The sequence below is a fragment of the Brachionichthys hirsutus genome, chromosome 16 (genome assembly GCF_040956055.1).
Source record: "Brachionichthys hirsutus isolate HB-005 chromosome 16, CSIRO-AGI_Bhir_v1, whole genome shotgun sequence".
In the NCBI taxonomy this organism is placed as follows: domain Eukaryota; kingdom Metazoa; phylum Chordata; class Actinopteri; order Lophiiformes; family Brachionichthyidae; genus Brachionichthys; species Brachionichthys hirsutus.
This window is the reverse complement of record NC_090912.1, coordinates 10,251,548-10,271,029: the sequence shown is the minus strand read 5'-3', so window position 1 is coordinate 10,271,029 and position 19,482 is coordinate 10,251,548. Positions and strand designations below refer to the sequence as shown.

General features: G+C 46.5%; 1 protein-coding gene and 1 long non-coding RNA gene across 2 annotated transcripts; both read right to left on the bottom strand.

Moving 5' to 3' along the window:
• Nucleotides 1-2,990: 2,990 nt before the first annotated feature.
• LOC137905326 (uncharacterized) lies at nucleotides 2,991-4,171 on the bottom strand. Its single transcript, XR_011105854.1, has 4 exons — nucleotides 4,094-4,171; nucleotides 3,934-4,005; nucleotides 3,722-3,852; nucleotides 2,991-3,530 (listed from the first exon to the last, which is right to left on the bottom strand). It is a non-coding gene; the product is annotated as an uncharacterized lncRNA (long non-coding RNA).
• A 7,736-nt stretch (nucleotides 4,172-11,907) lies between these two features.
• LOC137905628 (apoptosis regulator BAX-like) lies at nucleotides 11,908-18,113 on the bottom strand. Its single transcript, XM_068749870.1, has 6 exons — nucleotides 18,086-18,113; nucleotides 17,782-17,812; nucleotides 16,821-16,964; nucleotides 15,748-15,886; nucleotides 14,783-14,887; nucleotides 11,908-12,310 (listed from the first exon to the last, which is right to left on the bottom strand). The coding sequence occupies exons 1-6, from the start codon at nucleotides 18,111-18,113 to the stop codon at nucleotides 12,167-12,169; spliced, it is 591 nt and encodes a 196-aa protein (XP_068605971.1). The 3' UTR covers nucleotides 11,908-12,166.
• Between the last annotated feature and the right edge of the window lie 1,369 nt (nucleotides 18,114-19,482).

The following is a 19,482-nucleotide window of genomic DNA, read 5'->3' as shown; positions in this document are numbered from 1 at the left end:
GCTCGACTGAAGTAGGCCACCACACGCTCTCCTTCTTCCCCCTGCTGGGAGAGGACAGCCCCGACGCCGACGTTGCTAGCGTCTGTGTCCACAATAAAGGGCAGCTGAGCATTGGGGTACGCCAACACTGGGGCTTCAGTGAGAGTTCTCTTGAGTTGAGCAAAGGCGGCTGCGCATTTGTCGTCCCAGTTGAACGGCTGGCCCTTGTTGGTGAGGCGGTGCAGTGGGTCGGCAATGGTGGCAAAGCCCTGGACGAACCGCCGGTAATATGAAGCCAGTCCCAGGAAGCTCCGCAGCTCATTGACATTGGCTGGGGTTGGCCATTCTTGAACTGCAGCCACCTTCGCTGGGTTAGTAGCCACACCACGAGCGCTAACCACATGGCCCAAGAACTCCGTCTTCCTGGACAGCAGATAACATTTGGCAGGGTTCAGTCGCAACCCGGCCTGGCGAATGGCAGCAAAAACCTCACCTAGGTTGGCCAGGGCTCCGTCGAAGTCAGTGGCATGCACCAGCAGGTCATCAAGGTACACCACACAACGACTCCGCGGCACATCGGCCAGCACCCTCTCCATCAGCCGCTCAAACGTAGCTGATGCGTTGCAGGAGTCCAAACGGCATGACACGGAACTGCCATAGCCCCTGGCCGATGGTAAAGGCAGTCTTTGGTCTTGCTTCGGGGGCCAGCTCCACCTGCCAATAGCCACTGCGGAGATCAAGGGAACTGAACCAGCTGGACCCAGCGATGTAGTCGAGGGCGTCATCGATGCGAGGGAGTGGGTAGGAGTCTTTCTTGGTGACTGCATTGAGGCGCCGGTAGTCTACGCAGAACCGCCAGGAGCCGTTCTTCTTCCTCACCAAGACAACCGGGGCAGCCCATGGACTATCTGATGGCTCAATCACACCAGCAGCAAGCATCTCACGGACCATTTCCTCCGCCGTCTGCCGTCTAGAAAAGGCCAGCCGATGAGGTCGTAGGCGAATGGGTTGAACATCACCCGTCTCAATGGTGTGCTGGACCAGGCCAGTCTGCTTACAGTCCTTATCTTTGGCAGCAAAAATGTCTTTGTAGCCATCAAGGAGGTGTTTCAACTGCTGGCGCTGCTGGGGATTTAGGCCATCGCTGCTGCGTAGCCATAGCTGGTATATGGCCTCGGTTGTCTCTGTAGATGGGGCGACAGTTGACTCTGTGGGCAGTTCTGGGGCAGGTTGGGGTTGTGCCAGGCTGCTGGGCCGCCGTTGAACTGCAGCTGATTGGTGGCGCCTCCTCGGTCGGTTCCCACTCTCTCGGCCAGCCTGGAGCTCCATGGGCTCTCCGCCAAGGGTGACAGCCTTCCCTACCAGGTCGACCTGGGCTCCCCAGCGGTTCAGCAGGTCCAGGCCGATGATACACTGGTCCTGGATGTTGGCGAGCCAGAACTCATGGATCACCTCCTGGTCTCCGACCCTCACTGTCAGCCGCCTGCTCCCCCCCATGACAACCGTTTCCCCTGTCACTGTCATCGGCTTGGTGTCGGTTGGCGTCCACGCAGTGGAAGGTAAGGCGAGAGTGTCGGTGCCTACCAGGGAGATGGTGGACCCCGTGTCCATCAAGGCTTGGCAGGGCTGTCCATCAAGCCAGCAGTTCAGATACAGTCCTTTGGTATGGCCACAGCGGCCCACCAGCGTGCATCTACCTTGGAGGGGGTATGGAGGTCGGAGTGGCAGCCCCCTCATTGAGCCACTCCGCTGTCGTTTCCCGCCTGTCTGGCCTTTGGAGCAGGAGCAGGACAATCCCGTGCGATGTGACCAACCTCATCACACCGGTAGCAACGGTCAGTTGAGCGGGGGGCCCGCTGGAAGCGCGGAGGTCTTCCTTGGAGCTGCAGTGGTGATGGTGTGGCTTGGCGGGTCTCTTCGGGCGCCCCCCCTTCCTCATAGTCAGCCATTCTGACTCATGGTGCTAACAGCACAACCCAGTCACTCCCATGATGCATTGCGCCTCACATGATCTCGCGCGATCGCTACAATATATATATATTTTTTTGGAAAATTTCTCACGGCACACCTGACGATCTCTCGCGGCACACCGGTTGGGAAAAGCTGAACTAGAGACACACACACTGGAAGCCACATTAACCCATGAACCAAAATCCACACGCAATAATAACTCTCACACCCAAAATCAGTGTCTCTCCAGCATCATCACAAAGTGCAGAGGCGAAGAACGACTGATCCAACACAGCTGCCGAGGACCAAACAACAAACCTCAAATTCTTGTAAAAAAAAGAACGACACGCTGCACCCCTTGGTTTCGAACCCAGGACCTTCTGGCTGGGAGTCAAGTGTGCTACCCACTGCACCACCAAGAATGCAGTACGACGTCACATAAGGAAAAAGCACAGCTCCAGTGCAACACACTGTGGTCTGAAATAGCACCTCATCATCCGACAAGCATGACTTTGTTAATGCCTCGGGTTTCCTCACCCGCACTGTGGCGTGGTTGGTATTGCTACCAACCACCGTGTCGGAGGCCCCGGGTTCGAGTCCCGCTGTGGGAGTGGGGTAGAGTGGGGGTAGCAGGGTAGGCCTGGGGCCTTGCCTGGGCGGGGTGAACTGGACTGGTCCACTTCACCCCGCCCAGGCGGCCCTGGGCCTACCCTGCTACCCCCTCTCTATCCCACTCCCGTAGTGGGATTTGAAGCCGGGGCACTTTGAACTTTTCAACATTGCTACCAACTATTCCCCCACCCCCCCGCGCACACCCCGACGCACGCACTCATACGCTACGGACAATTTGGAGTAATCGATTCCCCTAAATTGCATGTTTTTGGAGGTGGGCGGAGACAGGAGAACCCCGACGCAGACACGATTTGAACCCAGTACCATCTGGCTGTGAGGCCAGCATAAACTCGACCAGCTGATAACCAGCCATTAACAAATTCTCAACACCAATGATGATATCACAGACAATCTGAATGTAAATATACATACTTTAATCTCATGTCCACAAATAATCAACAACAAACCTAACTGCAGGCACAAATTGTATTGATCCAAATATAGACATTTTGCCAGCTGAAATATATTACATTTTAAAAAGGTCCAAATATTTTAGATCTCCAGTACTCACACAATACTGCCGTAGTACTCATTCAGTACTGCCCCAGTACTAATAGAGTATTGATGTTAACAAACCTCTTGAAAATATAAGCTGCCCGTTATGGGCTTTTCTTCCGAGCAGATCAGCAATACGAAGAAAATGTACATTTATATTTCTATCCATCTGGTTCACGTTTCACATCCAACACTGTAAAAAATAAAACAGCAAATACACTGCAAAAAAAACCCATGTGTTCATTTGGCCTTTGGTTTGCTGACAGGATGTGACGTCACACATCCAAGCCTCGTATCAGAAAGTCTTCGAGAGCACTGAGTCGCTCCACCAGCATCACATCCACGTCCGACTCGTCCCCACGAGGGACGCTGCCATTGCACTGACGGAGATGCTTCCCGCTTCCTGGGGACCATGGTAACAGGAAGTCCCGCCCCTGAAGTCGACAAACATTTTGAAAAAAGAAGTGTGAAGAACAAGATGATGAAAAGAGAAGTGCTACCTCTATGTAGTAATAATGAATACAACTGCGTAGTTAGAAATAAAATACAAAATAACACGAAGGAGGGACACAAATAAGGAGACTACCGTCGCTTTATCATGCTCTCAATACATTTCCCAACCCACCTTGCAGTCTCTTCCTTTTCCGGGGCTGAGTAAAGTCAGGAAAAAGGAGAACCCTCCGTCTTTTCTGCCGTCCAATCAGGAGTAGCGCTCCATTCTTCTCCCGTGGCTCCTCAAATATTGTTTCAAGACTCCTGTGGGGTGAAAAACAAAACATGGTAGAAGACTGGAGATTCAGCGAGATTTGCATTATTCTTTTTAAAGGTTACCATTACCTGTTGGTTGAGGGGGAATTGTAGTTCTTGTTCGTATAAATCTCCTCCAGACTGAACTCTTTCTTCTTTAACCTGAAAAAATGTTTACTGATGATTTTGGAATATGGTCAATGTGTTTGTAAACGACTGTGTTCATTTCCTCCACACCCACGCGACCTACCTTTTGACCTTTGGCAGTCCCATTGGCGTGAGCAACGTTTCACGCGGTGATGCCCGCCGGATTCGAATCTGTGAGACGCGTTTGGCTCGCTGACATAAAATGGACACAGAGATCCAATCAGTGGAAACTATGAGTAAAAATGACTTGACAATAAAAAATAGGAAACAAAAAAAATATCCACCTCTCCATTTGTGCTGAGAAACTCTGGGCCTGCTGTCGATTGGCTTGTGGAAAGCAGAGCAGACAGTCCATTGGCTGAAGATGACGGCGAAGGAAGAGACCGTCGCCGGGGGAGGCGTAGGCAACGGGAGCTGTGATTGGACCGCTGCTTCTGAAGTCCCCGGGCGGGAGAAGCTGGGCTGTCAGAGATATAAATTACTTAAAATGCACGAACCGCACACCGATTAAAAATGACGCACAAAGAAATAAGACATTAAAATAGGGTATATTTGCACATAGCTGCAAGGAGAAAGGAAAGTTATAGTTAATGCTCTAAGTGCAATATTATGATGTACTAATACTCATGAATATTAATAAGGGTTAATATTAGAGCCAACCAACCAGTGGTCGTTGTTCAGGCCAGGCGGGGCCGTCCAGTCCTTCAATGGCCTCAGGGGACTCAAACAAGTTACGCCCCTCGCCGACTCAAATATCGTCTCCATGGCAACTGCTGAGAACCGCAGCATGGGGGCACGGCTACAGGAGGCAGTGCTGAGGAAAAGGTAAAAAGCTCTGCGATTGGACGAGCACGCGTTTCAGACGCGCCGCCATCGGCCTCATCGTCAGCCGAAGGCCGAGCTGGATGCGGCGTCGCCGTCGCCGCCCCCAAGCCCTGCCGCCTGCCATCGCTGTCCTTCAGGGTCAGAGGTCGACTCCGCATTTTTGAGGACTGTGAGAGAGACAGAATAACATCTAATGACAAAAACAACAACAAAAAGAGTTCTGGGCCTCCAGCCGAGGAAGGTTGAAGTCACCTGAAAGTTGTTTGTGCCATTTGTTCCACGCACGCGCACACACACACACACACGCACGCACACACACACGCACGCTTAAAGAGGAGTTAAAGAAGCCATTTCTGGAGAAACCATCTCTGAACAGAGGAGGAGGATTAAGACACCGTATATTATTATTGTAGAATCTTCCTAACACCAAATCTGTGTACGTAACAAGTGTAAAATCTTTTTAACCTGAATATTTGTCTCGTAATTGCACTTCCGGTTAGATGCTAAACTGCATTTCATTACCCCCCCCAGCCACACCTGGGTGCAGCTCAACAAAAGAGCTCACCTGAGGGTGTCTAATTTCTCTCGCGGCTCAGAATCCCATAAACATTCCTACAAGTTATTTCATCGTCATTTGACGAACAGGAGTTCCTTTTTTTTTTTGGCCCTATTACTTTCTCACATCGGTCTTTTTTATGTGACATGAAACAAAGGGACACTCACAGAAAACGAGCGGTATTTAGGATCGGCGTGAGAACAAAACAGAAAAAAGGGATTTGGAGAAAATACAAAAGCTGCTCGAGCTAGCTGCGCCTAGCTACCGTTAGCATATTATATTGCGCGTGAATCGGCTAAGATGTCATAAATCGGGAAATTCATTTTACCTTTTCAAAGCCTTCGGATTCGTTTGGTCTCCTTTAACTCCTCTCATCTCATTTTAAGCGCTTTCGACGCTAGAAAACGCCAAACCTGGCCGTGCGGTCCGGTGCAAGACACACTTCTGACGCCACTAATGCCCGGCGTTAAATAGCGGAAGTCACAATCACAATGATGGAACTTCCGCTGAAAGTTTCAAAATAAAAGTGTTAGTCTAGCGCAGTGTTTCCCAACCTTTTTTGAGCCGCGGCACATTTTTTACATTTACAAAATCCTGCGGCACACCCCCAACCAAAATCAATACTGAAACAATTTTTATTAACTAAGATTGTCTGAGATTAAATTAACTTGAGGCGTATGAAAAATGTGTATCATTGCATCTACAATGTATTGAGTGATTGATTATTTTGCGTATCCTGTGTATTGTAATGTTGTCTTTTTTGTATGTCATGACTTGTTTTGGACCCCAGGAAGCTCTGCTGCGCTAACGGGGGTCCCATCAATAAACCAAACCAAAGCAAGCAGGTTCTGGATGACGGGTCAGACTAAGAGAAGTTTGAAAACCCAGATGACACATTGGTTTCACCACCTGAAACGCATCCACCCTCCCTCGCTCTGTCCAACTACACCACCGGTAGGCGCAGTGAGCACATGTCAAAGCAGGGAGGAGCAGCATCATGTTCAGGTGCGTGACAGCCGCTCTGCTCTACAGATGGATGAACCCACTGACGGTAACAAAGACGGTTTATTGATAACGTACGTATGATTAATAGATGGAGATTATATGAGGAAAGAATTACTTTTCTGCAAACAAAGTTCCTGGCAGAGGAAGAACTGTTTAAAATCATTGACTCTTACTCTGAAATGGGAGGACTGGGTGGGGTGGGGGGGGATCTGCAGAGAAGGGGAGGGCTGCAAGCGCATCTCCCCCAATGTGCAGTGGACGCACTGCACGATGCACCGTGGAGCACTGGCGTCTAAATGATGTGATGACCCACGTCAACGCCACGGCCAGCTACATAAAACACGACCTGTCAAAGCCAGGAAATGTTCGGTACTGCGCGTGGAAATGGGCTCCGCCCACACAGCTGTTCGGTTTCACAGCGAGCCCGACGGCTGTCACGTGGGGAGGTGCTGTCCAGGGAGCTGCGAGATTAAATTAGCATCTTTTTGAAGGCAGAGTAGCGATCTTGCAGACAATTTTTACTGTAACAAGTTCCTCATGAAACTTGCATACCTCAGTGATATGTTTCTGAAACTCAATGAAGTGAACTTGCAGCTGCAGGGCACAAATACACACCTCCCATATCTGGCAGATACAATCTCATCATTCATCAGAAAACTTGAGATGTGGATGCAGCGAGGGAAAGTTGGAAATGTGGACTAATTTGAGAACCTGAAATCCTTCATTGAAGGCAACAAGCTGCAGAACACGGTGATCCCATGTATTTCTGCCCTTCAGAGACATTTCCAGAAACATTTCCTGATTCAGAATCCCAAAGAATAGGACTGGATATGTGAGTCATACCATGACGTTACGGGAAAAGGTGGTTGAGGCTAGACTCAGGACAGAAGTAAGTATTTGTGAGCAGCAGTATGGCTTTATGCAGAGGAAGAGTACCACAGACGCAATGTTTGCGTTGAGGCTAGCAATGGAGAAGTACAGGGAAGGTCAGAAGGAGCTGCATTGTGTCTTTGTAGATCTAGAGAAAGACTATAACAGGGTGCCCAGAGAGGAACTGTGGTACTGCATGAGGAAGTCTGGAGTGGCAGAGAAGTACGTCAGAGTAGTTCAGGACATGTATGACAGTCGTACGACCGCAGTGAAGTGTGCAGTAGGAGTGACTATGGAGCCACAGTTCTCAGCCCGTTCATGCTTCAACGGGATCCGGCCTGGTGTCTTGCATTAAAATGAGTCTCCCCTATCCCCCCCCCCACCCTCTCTGCTGCATCACTCTCTTCCTCCACACTGTCTTTCAATCTACTAAAACACTTGGCTCAATTAGAGTGGGGCAGGAGGGGCATGATAGAGTGTTTCACACCCGCTCTCTCGCTCCCTCTCTAAGGTAGTCCCTCCAGAACGAACAGGGGCTCAACCAGGATCTGCTGAGCTCCACAAAACGGGGAGAAAAGACTGCAGACCATCAGATCATGAGTGCTGCCCCCCCCCCCCCCCCCACTCCCTATCATCACTACTGCTAGACCTCCTCTCTCTTTCTCCTCTCTCTCTAGTGCAGTGCTAATGTGCTGTGCTCTGTAGCAGACTGCAGCAGTGGACGTGCGCACGCGCACACACACATACACACACACACACACACACACTACAATACCCTAGGACTCATATGCACCCAAACTCACACTTGAAGCTCTGCATACTGATCAGCTCAATGCCTTTTCCTAAATTCTGTCAATGCATCACGTTTGCGTTGCTTTCTAGGAACGTGTGACTTTTTCGATGCGGTCCCTGCTCTTCAACGACTTGCCCGTCTGGAAGCTATCGCAGCCTGAAATCGAGCGGGAGGCTGGGGTACATGCTGGAGAAGTTGCCAGTTCATCACAGGGCCACAGAGAAACACAGACACCCACTCACACCTAATTGACCTTTCCGTGACACAACCAGTCCCGCCCCCTTCATGCCTCGCTGTTTCACAGATTTTTTTTTATGCAATTTTGCACGTATTTTTTTTTTACAGTGCTTGAACGTGCATTGTGTTCTGTGTCCTGATTGGCTAAGGGACTGTGCTGTATACCACTGTCAATCAATCTCCTCGTGTCTCCTGTACAGCACAGAATGCGTTCAGCTAGCCAAATTGACATCAGCAGCGTGACTCTGAAGTAGAGTATACTGCAGGGGTGGGCAAACATTTTGACTCGCGGGCCACAATAGGTTCTAAAATTTGACAGGGGGGCCGGACCAAGAACAGATGGATGGAGTATTTGTGTGAGCTAATATAAATGACACATTAAAGCTATTGCATTAAAGGATTTGGCCTTTTACAGGTAGTATTACAGGGAAAAGGTCAAATGAATGAGGTTTAATTATAATACAATTTTATTTAATTATATAATTTGGACAAGTTTGGCGGGCCGGATTAAAAAGGCCAACGGGCCGCATATGGCCCCCGGGCCTGGGTTTGCCCATGCCTGGTATACTGTATTTGCAAGTTTTCTCCCCGACAAACCCACAATTTCTGCAACGACAAAGGCACCTGTGTCGCATCCAAAAGGCAGAGGAAGACGCTAACCATCGCACAAAAAGTCGGACTTCTGGACATGCTAAAGGAAGGTAAAAGTTACGTGGCTGTAGGGAGCCATTACGAAATAAACGAGTCTTCGGTTCTTTACATAAAAAAGGAGGAAAATAAGATAAGGACGACAGCAGCAATATGTTTTAACAAGGAATCAAAAAGGGTTGTAACTGCCCGCAGAAAAGCCTGAGAAAAGTGTATGAAGTGTGTGGTGAGGGGTTGTACAGCCTTAAAACATATATAATAATTGTTAAAAAATATAAAGCTGACTACTTCGCAGATTTTGCCTATTACAGGTTATTTTTAGAACGCAACCCCCGCGATAAATGAGGGACTACTGTATTAATCCTGCGTGTGGAAATTATTTTTCCACTCGACATACAATTTTTTGGAATGACATATTAATAGTAGTCGCAGCCAGGGAGTAACTTCTGTGGGTTGGTGCCTTGCTCAAGAGAAGTTCACACTCCATGCTATGTGTTTAAATTGTGGGGATCGGGATGTGATGGGTGCTGGTGCGGCTTCAGGCAGGCTTGCTGTGCCCAGTGCCACTACGCTAGCCTTGGTTCGTCGACTGTGCAGGGTTGACAGGACCCTGGGCTAGTTCTTCGGCGGGTGGCCCCTGCGGGGCCCTAGGGGTTATTATCTGGGCACTGTTGCGGTTTGGGGTGTTCTGGGGGTCAGTACTGCCCTTGTCGGTCCCGTGCGGCAGCTCTTTTCTTTTCCCCGATTTCATGCATGCCAGGTCCACCACACCAGCACCTAACAAAACTCAATACGAGAACTAACTGCTCCCCCTTTCACAAAGTCTGCTAAGGTTGCCGGGTTAGTGTCTGTGGTTGTCACTCTGCTCTGCCTCAGATGTGCTGTGACCTACCTGATCCAGACTCTCCTCTTGAGACCTTCGCGAATCTGGTGTTTAGGGATGACTCTTGGAATTATGGTTTGATGAAAGGGGGAGAACATCAAGTAAATCCACAGCACGTTCTCCTCAGAACGATGTCTATTCATCACGTTTTGTCTGTCCGTCTCGCCGGTTCCATGTTTCACTGTGGGGTAGCACAGCCCTCGATGGCCCAAAGTAGGAAATTCAACTTAATAAAACATAACAGGCTAGTCTACCAAGCAGGCGACCATCACAATCACATTAAAAATAAATTGCATAAACCTCGAACAATTACTGACACCATGTATGATGTCATCACAAATGTGCATCGGGTCGCTCGCTCTTTTCCTCACTCGTGCTGTTACTCTTGCCGCAGTACCATTTGCCTCTGGGGTGGCAGTGGCAATATTCTACGGCTGCATAGCGGTTAGTCTGTGAACACGGCCTTTTGTTGATTTTGTCCCGCTCATCAAGTCCATCTCGAGTTGCGTTCTTTGGGGTTTTTTTTGTTTCGGGGCGAAGGGGCAAAGGGGCAAAGAGGGAAATGTTCTATTCTATTCTAATATCAGAACCATCAATAGAATCGAATGACAAACCTTCATCGTCGTCTCTGTGTCCTTAATACGTATATGTTGTGTCTCATTTTGCGTCGTAACAAAACCCCACCGAATCGAACGCACCTCCCCCTAGACCACATCTGCGTGCTGCTGGATCTCTGACTGACCCCTACCTACAGGCAGGAGCATGGTTGTGCCATGGGTTCACCGGTATTTCCGATAGTAGCCAACTTGTATATGGAATAGTAAATGGACTGCACTGCAAAGGTGGAAAAAGCCACAGGACATTTCTGCGGGTTTTCCGTTTTCCTCCAAAAACGAGCGATTTTGGTGAATTGGCTACCCCAAATTGTAGTGTGTGAGTGAAGGGTTGTCTGTGGGCCCGCGATGCGAAAGCAACGCATTCGACCAATGGCAAGCTGGGAATGGCTCCGCAGAGAGGAAACGCGGTAGAACATGAATGAATGGAAAGAATCATTTGAATCAAAAGCCTTTTATTTTTCCATTTAACAATGGAAACGGAAGTGTGGCGAGTGGAACATTTCACTCTGGACAACCGGCGTCAACATCAACACTATTCCGACATTATCTGCTACTTCGTCACAAAGCACATCAATGGACAGTAGAACGTTGGCATGGCAACCATGTTACTCAGACATTACGCTCAAAAGACGAAACGATGTCCTGCTGTTGTGTTCCTGAGTGCAAGCGACAACGGCTAACGAGACAATTCATTATCAGCTCACCACTTCCCGATTGATCATCTGATGATCCATAAACCGCGCCAATCCAAAGGGACATCAGCTCACATAATGCTTGTTAGCTGCAGCTAGTGATAGCATTTAGCTTCTCCCGCGCTAGTAAGAGCTTAGATCTTGTGTCAGCTGATCTGATGGCGCTCCATTGCCCTTCTAGTTTGGAGGCCGTTTGGGGCTTTACAACCTGCAAGTATTCCAGCTGTCGTCCCCCCCCCCCCCCCCCCGAGAGTTGTCCCCATGGTACATCTGTACCTGCATGGCCACAAGTCACTAAATGTTCACTGCGATTACATAAAACGGTCAGAATGATGAGCACCAATTTAGTTCAACTACTTGACACTTGACTTGTGATAATCTTTGGTCTCATTACTCTGACAGAAATAACAGTTTGTCTTTCACATGCTTTTCATTAAATATATTGTTTTATATTTCCTTTAAATTTTGCACAAAATGTCTTAGCAAATACATTATTTTCTACTTCTGAGTATAACAAAAGGTAACAGAAGTATGCTTTTACGTGGTTATGTCATCATGGTGTGCTGGAATGTCACACCGCTCTTTGCACAATTTAAAAGGCACAGTTTTACAGACTTGTGATTGAAAGATAGAAACAGAGCTGCTGATGAGAACTTCTTCTGGTAGGAAAATGTGTCAAACTTCAGCATTATTTCACTTGGTGATGAAACAGTGGAGGAGGGACCCACTGCTGTCATTTTTTCCACAAAAGTAAAAATTATTGCATAGTTTTTTCACGGCTGGAACCTGTAAACAGTCAGAATTTGATGGCCGCGTACTGCGTCCTACAGTACAGTAATACCAAAACACTAACCCTAACCCTGCTGGGCAGCGTACTGCGTCCTACAGTACAGTAATACCAAGACACTAACGTGAACCCTGCTGGGCAGCGTACTGCGTCCTACAGTACAGTAATACCGTAATAAGAATTTGGATTTAAGTGAGACCCCCAGACCTGTTTGCTAAACTCAATGCTGACCAAACTGGAATGTTTGAATGTGTCTGTGTGCCTCAGAATCCTTTGCTAATCCTCCAGGAGACGAAGCTGCCAATAACGAGGCCAGCAATGAAGGTGAGAGCAAGGCCATAGCTGCGAGACTGAATAGAAGACACTCCTCGCATGGACGCCCCCGCCAGCTCCGAGAAACTGCTGATCTGTGGACGGTAAGGATTCGACAGTGAGACATTTTCTCTGTATGATGGGCTTACAATTACTTACAAATCATTAAAAACAGTTTTCAATCACATGTTATAGAACATCCAAACGTGTTTGGAAACAGAGTTGTGATAAATAACCAGAATAAAATTGTACTATAAAAGGCAACGCATGTTAGTGGTGAGTGTTATCCACCATTATCCAACCAGGCCCAGCTCACCTTCGGTTCAACAGAAGTCTGACAATTACATCCATGTTTTTTTTGCTAGATCAGACTGTGTTGCTGTTTTCAACATGTACTGTAAATATTCTAGAGCATTATTTCCTCCATGTGATGCTTTCATTCATGCGAACAATCCCTTTTACATTTACCCGTTTTGACAGATATGTTGATAATTGGGACAAGAGAAATTTGCTGGCGTTTGCCTTCAGGATCAGCACTGGCAAAAACGGTCAGAGTGTACATGGAGCTGTCCAGTGCTGATCCTGAAAGTGACGTCGGGGAATGTTCTTTATCTTGCCCACTTTGGTTGGTTTTTTTGGTTTCTGCATGTCCATGACAAGACAAGGTGGTGGCTTTTTGGTTTTGCTTTGATTTTGTATCGATTATCTTTGTTCCTGCGTGACGATTGCATTTGAATGTAACTTTTCCACATTATTAGATTAGATTAGTTATTTAATAGCATGTGTTAATTTATTCTCATCACAAACTTTGGTTCATACCTATGAACGCCATCATACTTGTTCAATAATCTATCTGATAACTGGCTTCTCTGCTGCTGCTGCACTGAAGACTAGGTCCCAGCTCAACGTTGAGCAGGGGCTGAGAGGTGCAGTATCATGCTTCAAACCCGCCCTGAAAAGCTGTGCTCTGCAAAACGTGCTCATTGCAGCCATTAATCCCGACTTCCTTCACTTTGATAAAAACAAAAAAAATTCAGTACAAACTGTTTATTTATTTTGAGTTTGCAAGTTAAAATGTTCTATATTTTGTGCTCCCGAGTTAATGTTGCTGATCAATTTTAATTATTATTTATTTTATTTTCCAGTATCAAATGGTTCAGTTGGTCAAAGATTTGTTTGTAGTTTAAATAAGGATTTCATGTTACTTATTTTTTTCAGGCAAATTTATTATTGATCGATGTAGTGTGGTTTTCTTAACCTGATCAATTGAAAGGATTTATTTTATAATAACAGCAATAATCCATCCATATATTTTACAACTATACAATTGAATATGCAATGTTTGTAACTTAAGTAGTGAACTGATCAAATGGAATAATTCAGCAACATGGCAATAACTAGCAACACGCTGCAGTCAGGAAATCAATAATCTGCTGGAGGTGACTATTGAAAGTTATTTGAACTTTTTTTTTTCCATCCTGGGCGCCATATGTTGATCCCGGCTACATATGGAGCTCAGGATCAGCACTGGACAGCTCCATAGGTTATTAGCAGAGATGGTTGGATGAAGCCTTGTGAAGCATTTGAGGCTTCTTCCTGATTATACCGAAAACACATTCGAAGCCTCAAGTGAAGAGCCTACCGGTGACATCTAGTGGTCAGCTGCTGTTATAGCAGACATGAATTTACAAGTGATTTACACATCTTGATTCCCGTTCCAACACAAAAGCAAAAAAGTTAGTCTGAAGCAGCTGCGCCTTCATTCTGAGAATCATTGTCGACACATTAAAGTGCTACATTTTGAACTTTTTACATGCTACTACTTATTATTTAAAACGTGATGTAGGTGGGTGACGCACCGAGCAGGTCATGCCTGCTTATAATGAATGAAGCAGCGGCAAATATTCGAATCAATCACGTGACTTCCGGTGTTTCCATTGTGACGTATGCAGACTCGGTGTCAAACAGCCAATCTCTGGGAAATGGTCAAATGCAGGGGCAGTTTTGAACGGTGGACGACAGGAGCGACTGGAGATCCACCCGCTTTGCTACTAGGAGAACTGGACTCTAGCAGATCAGCTTTGCTGACTTGTACATAAAGCCTACAGGCATTTCTTCTTGGGTGAGGATCGGCGGCACCGCGAGGCATGGAGGTTTGGACTGTGCCGATGAAGAGTGAAACTTACTGTTCGTTTGGTTTTGATGCCGCTGAGCTGAACTTTGTGGGGGGGCCCATTCTGAACTGACTGACACGCTTCCTGCCCCGTTTATAACGCACGCTTCTTTGACTTTATACGCAACACAAATGGGGGCTCGTCTTGGAACTGAACATCGAGATCTAGTTCATTAAAAGTGTTTGAAAGTCGGCATTCTTCCCCCCTGACATACAAATATCTTAATTTCTTGATTTCGTAACAATCCATTTAACGAGAACAACAAAATTATTAACTTCTCTGCAAGTCACAGAGGCTAAATGAGCAAACCCGTCAGGGTTGTTAAATTATTTCTGTAACCTCAGGCCCAACATGGGAGTCGCTCTACAAGAAAGAATGATCGACTGAACATACCCATCCTCCATGCGCCTGAATCCAGCCCAGGAGATCCCTTCGGAAAAAATCCAAAGTCATCTTCAGGATATCCTTGACCAAATTTGGGAAATGAGCCTGCACCACCTGCCGGACACAGAAAGACCGATATCAGACTTACTATTTGTTAGTTTTAGTCGCAGAAATTCCACAAAAATAAAGTCATTTAAAATGGAAACTTTCTGCCTTTAAGAAACACTCAAAGAAATCAAGAAAGAAATTGTGGTAGCAACAACAATTGCTTCCTCAGATGGTGAATGGACTGCACTAGCGCTTGTTCCACCTTTTGCAGTACCCAAAGCGCTTTATAATTTTGGGACCAATGTGGGGTTCACTGTCTCGCCCAAGGACACTTTGACATGCGGACAGTCAGAGCTGGGATTCGAACAACTGACCTACCGATCACTGGACGACCCGCTCTAACAAAACTCTTCTGTCTCAAACGCTCTAAACCCAAAAGCACATTCATAGCGAACACGCGCGCTACCATGGTAACCGCGAGGGACGTTTCAGCACACACAAAAAAAGATTTTGCACATTTTCGCGTGAACAGTACAACGAAAAAGTAAACTTTATCCACTCCGTTCTTCTTCTTCAACTCATGCAGGAGACAGAGGGAGAGCTGGACGTGCGGCGTGCAATCAGGGGGAGAGTGTATCTACACACACACACACACACACACACACACGCACATACGTGTGCACGCATGGCACGATGATGCCAATATTCTCTGGACATAATAAAAAATACTTTGAATCATGGCTTTATTTTACACGTCAGTAATTCTTTTTCTGACGTTTTTGTACCGAAAAAATTAACCGAACCCAAATTCCGTTTTAGTGTACCGTTACACGGCTTGTAGTTACACATCACAACTCTCGAGACAATGGATGACAGATCGATCCACCTCTCCAGTGTGATCAGCAGCAAATAGCAAGCTTACCCACCTTGACCGCCAGCCTGCTAGCAACGTAGAAAAGAACAAGGATGTTCTCCCAGCTGATCTCCTTTTCAAACACGTTTTTTGCCACTTCCATAAATCGGTCCCTCACGGCGCTGGGGCAGGCAGCCACCCCATCAATGGCACTGCAACAGAGAAAAACGTGTAAGCAAGCTGCTGATAGGTTTAAACGGCTTTAAGTACGTAGATTTTACTGCCACGAGTCAGTTGTGGGTGGACGGAGCCTGGGCCAAGCGCTCCCTCCCTCAGAGACGACTTGGTCACTCTCAGGACACCTGCTACACAGCGTTAGTCTCACTCCTTGTTGATACAAATCAATACTTCCTAAATCTGTTTCATAGTGAAAGCCCTGATCGGTTTGTCAACAGAACGCGTTCATTTCTTTGGAAAACAATCCGTCACATGAAATATTCCTAATTTCTTCATCGTCATCATTTGTGTCGTACCGTAGACGCTACCGAAAGCGAGACTGTGCCAGCAGTTATAATCAAACACGGAAGGTAAAGATCAGGAAATGAACTGCTGTGTTTATAGAACTCGGTTGGAAGCAGACAAACATATCAATCAATATATTGTTTGAGCCTGTAATAATTTACACTGATTTGCATAATGCAAGCATTTACATCGATTGCATTTTTACGCCGGATGCCATTCCTGATGCAGCTCTCTGCATTTATCCGGCTTGAGACCGGCGCAACGGAGAAACTGGCCAAGCTACGCTAGCTCCTGCTAACCGCACTACCCGTAGTACCATGAGGCTGCATTGACTATAATATTGATCACATTGGAATAATTAAAATACCTTGCTAGCCTTGCTACTACCGTCGTATAACGAGTCGAACCAGACGGAAATCTTATTTTACTGCATATGTAGATGCTAAAATTTTAAAAAAAGGAGACAACTTAGTTGCTCTGAGAAATAAAAACCTGATGTGTCCTCACTGAAGTGTCTTCCTTCTCCTGCTCAACGGCAGAACGGCAGCAGCTGGTGAGCGGGACGCGTCTCACCTGTCCAGCCGGGCATCTGTCAAACAGTTCTGGAGTGGCTGAGAGACTCACTCTTTTAGCTCCTGATCGTCTTTGACCCGATCACCGATGATGAGGACCATTTTGGTCAGCTGGTCCACGATTTTCCTCTCGTGCACCGTGCTGACTTCCATTCCTGTCGGGATAAGAGGCGGGGAGTCCCCCCCCCGTATGACCCTACAAGAGAGCGGGACGATAAAATACAAACCTTTTCCTTCAGTGCCAGAAGAAGAAGCAACAAAACTGCATTTACTCTGCTTCTTGTCAGTGAAATTTATTTAAAGGTCACATATTCTACCATTTCTCCACAAGTTAACGCAGTTCCCAGACATATCCGAGCCAGTCTTTGGTCCAAACAGCAAACAGATGCTGCAGGACAGCGTCCCTCATTTCTGTCTCAAACAGATCTGCCAGAAAACGCTCTGAACCCGGACGCAAAAGTACGTTCAGAGAGAACAGGCACGCTACCATGGTAACCCGTGAGGGACGTTTCAGCTCACACAAAAACATTTTTGGCAATTTTCAGAACATTACCACAAAAAACAAAGTGAGCTTTTCATAATATGGAAGCTTTAATATAAATGTACATATTACACGAAGCCATTTTGGTGTTACTGCTAACACGAAGGACAAGCTCATGTATTTTTAGAACAGGAAACAAAACATTTTCTTCCGAGTCACTCCCTTCCTGGTAATGACCCACTCTTGATTTTCAGATAAACTGTAACAAACCAGTAACAAGTAATATTTGTAGCAGTACATCATTTAAAATGATAAAATGTGTGCCATCTTCACACTGGCAAAAAATTTTACCAACTAAAATAAGTTTATTTTACGACAAAAAAAAATAGTGAAGTCGTAAAATAAACTTATTTTACGACATTTTGACCATTTTGACCAAATCTAGGTTTTTGTAGAACTTGTTGCTCTTTTCAACAATGTGAACGCCTTTATTGTGGAAAACTTTATTAACACGTACAAAGTGAAGGCTTACCTACGGATCAGCTCCTCCCCAATCCTCTCGTCTGCGGAGGAAGACACAGCTTTAATGTGGGTTTCGCGCGTCACGCGTTTAAAGACGGCTTCTGGCTTTCTTAAATCGTGACACCATATTATTTTAATAAGCAGATGTAATTAATTAATCGGAAACCAGCGCACGTACCGGCAGCGATGGCGCCGTGCTTGTATCGGTAGCAAGAAACGATGTACATTTATTCGTAAAGAAAACACGACTGGAGGAATCGAAGTCGTAACCGGCTCCCCTTTTCTGTCGGTAAACCAAAACGCAGCAAACTGACCTGACGTCCCGCTCCCTTCAGCCGCCATAGTTCGACCAGACAAGTTCAAAGCGAAACCAAACAGCGCCCACGAGCCGATGGGCGGGGCTGCGTCACGGTGCATCACTTTGAATACATCCGTGTAGAAACATGCATTTTCAGTCGGTAGTACTTAGAGTACCGGTAGTGCTGTTTCAGTACTGTGTAGGGCTCTAAAACCAGACTGAAACTTCTCAAAGATATTATCATGACACATAAAATCTTTCTTTCTTTTTCTATTTCTCTCTAATTCTTTGTCTGCATTTGTGCTCAAGAGTGACAACATACTGTACATGACATTAGTCACTGCTAGAGTTTTATGCAATTTTACTTTTATTGTGAGTGTGACTGTCACCTGCCCTCTTGGCAGACGAGCCTATTATATTTTATTATGTTTTATTTTCCTGCTTTGCGCCGTAGAGGACGTGCACATCACAGTGAAACACAAAACATATAACATGGACAAACAACAGTGGCAAATACAAAGTGAGTGTGGATTTATTTGTGCTTATTGTTTCTATCCCTCGCATCCAACCATAACCAAGAATTATCCCAGAACACCAGGTTCTTATCGGTCTCTAGAGGAAAGTCTGGATCATCAAGGTCTCAGGAGATCCGAGGAAGAAGAGGGAGAGCATAGTGAGAGCCACAGACACTAACCCAGCAACCTCCACTGACTCAGGGACCGGTGGGAGGAGTTAGCTCTAATGTTGAGTTTTGATAGGTGCTGGAGTGGTGGACCTGGCATGCGTAAAACCTCCACCTAAGGACAGGGCAGTTATCCCGGGACCAACAATGGCAGCACGTGCCCCCCCAGATCACCCCAAGCCGCGACAGGACCCCGAGAACGACCCCCCCCCCGGAGCCCCACCAGCGCCTCCCCTGTAGAAGAACCAGCCCAGGGCCCGGAAGCGACAGTCACTGACACAGCCGACGAAACCAAGGCGATTTACTGCAATGTTAACAAAATCTTTAAAGTGATTCATAATTCAGGATCTATTCTGGATCAGAACTAAAATGTAATAATCTGTTCCTGGTAACATTCCCAACATTTCCTGATTTCATCAAGATCCATTTGTAACTTTTTGAGTTTATGTTGCTAACAGACAAACAGATAGATAAATGATGGCAAAAACATAACCTCCTCGGTGGAGGTAGAAATATTTGTGAAACAATTCCGATGTGAAGGTCAGGTACAGTGAACTACTGCCTGACAACATTCACAAATGCTTCATTATCTTTTTCAGAGATCAGCCGTCGTAATAAAATTAATTAATTTTGGTTGTCTTTTGCACAAGGATTTGTGATCTATAATCTCTAATTAGATTCCCTATATTTCCACTCACAGAAACATGCAGATGTATTTATGACTCTAAATT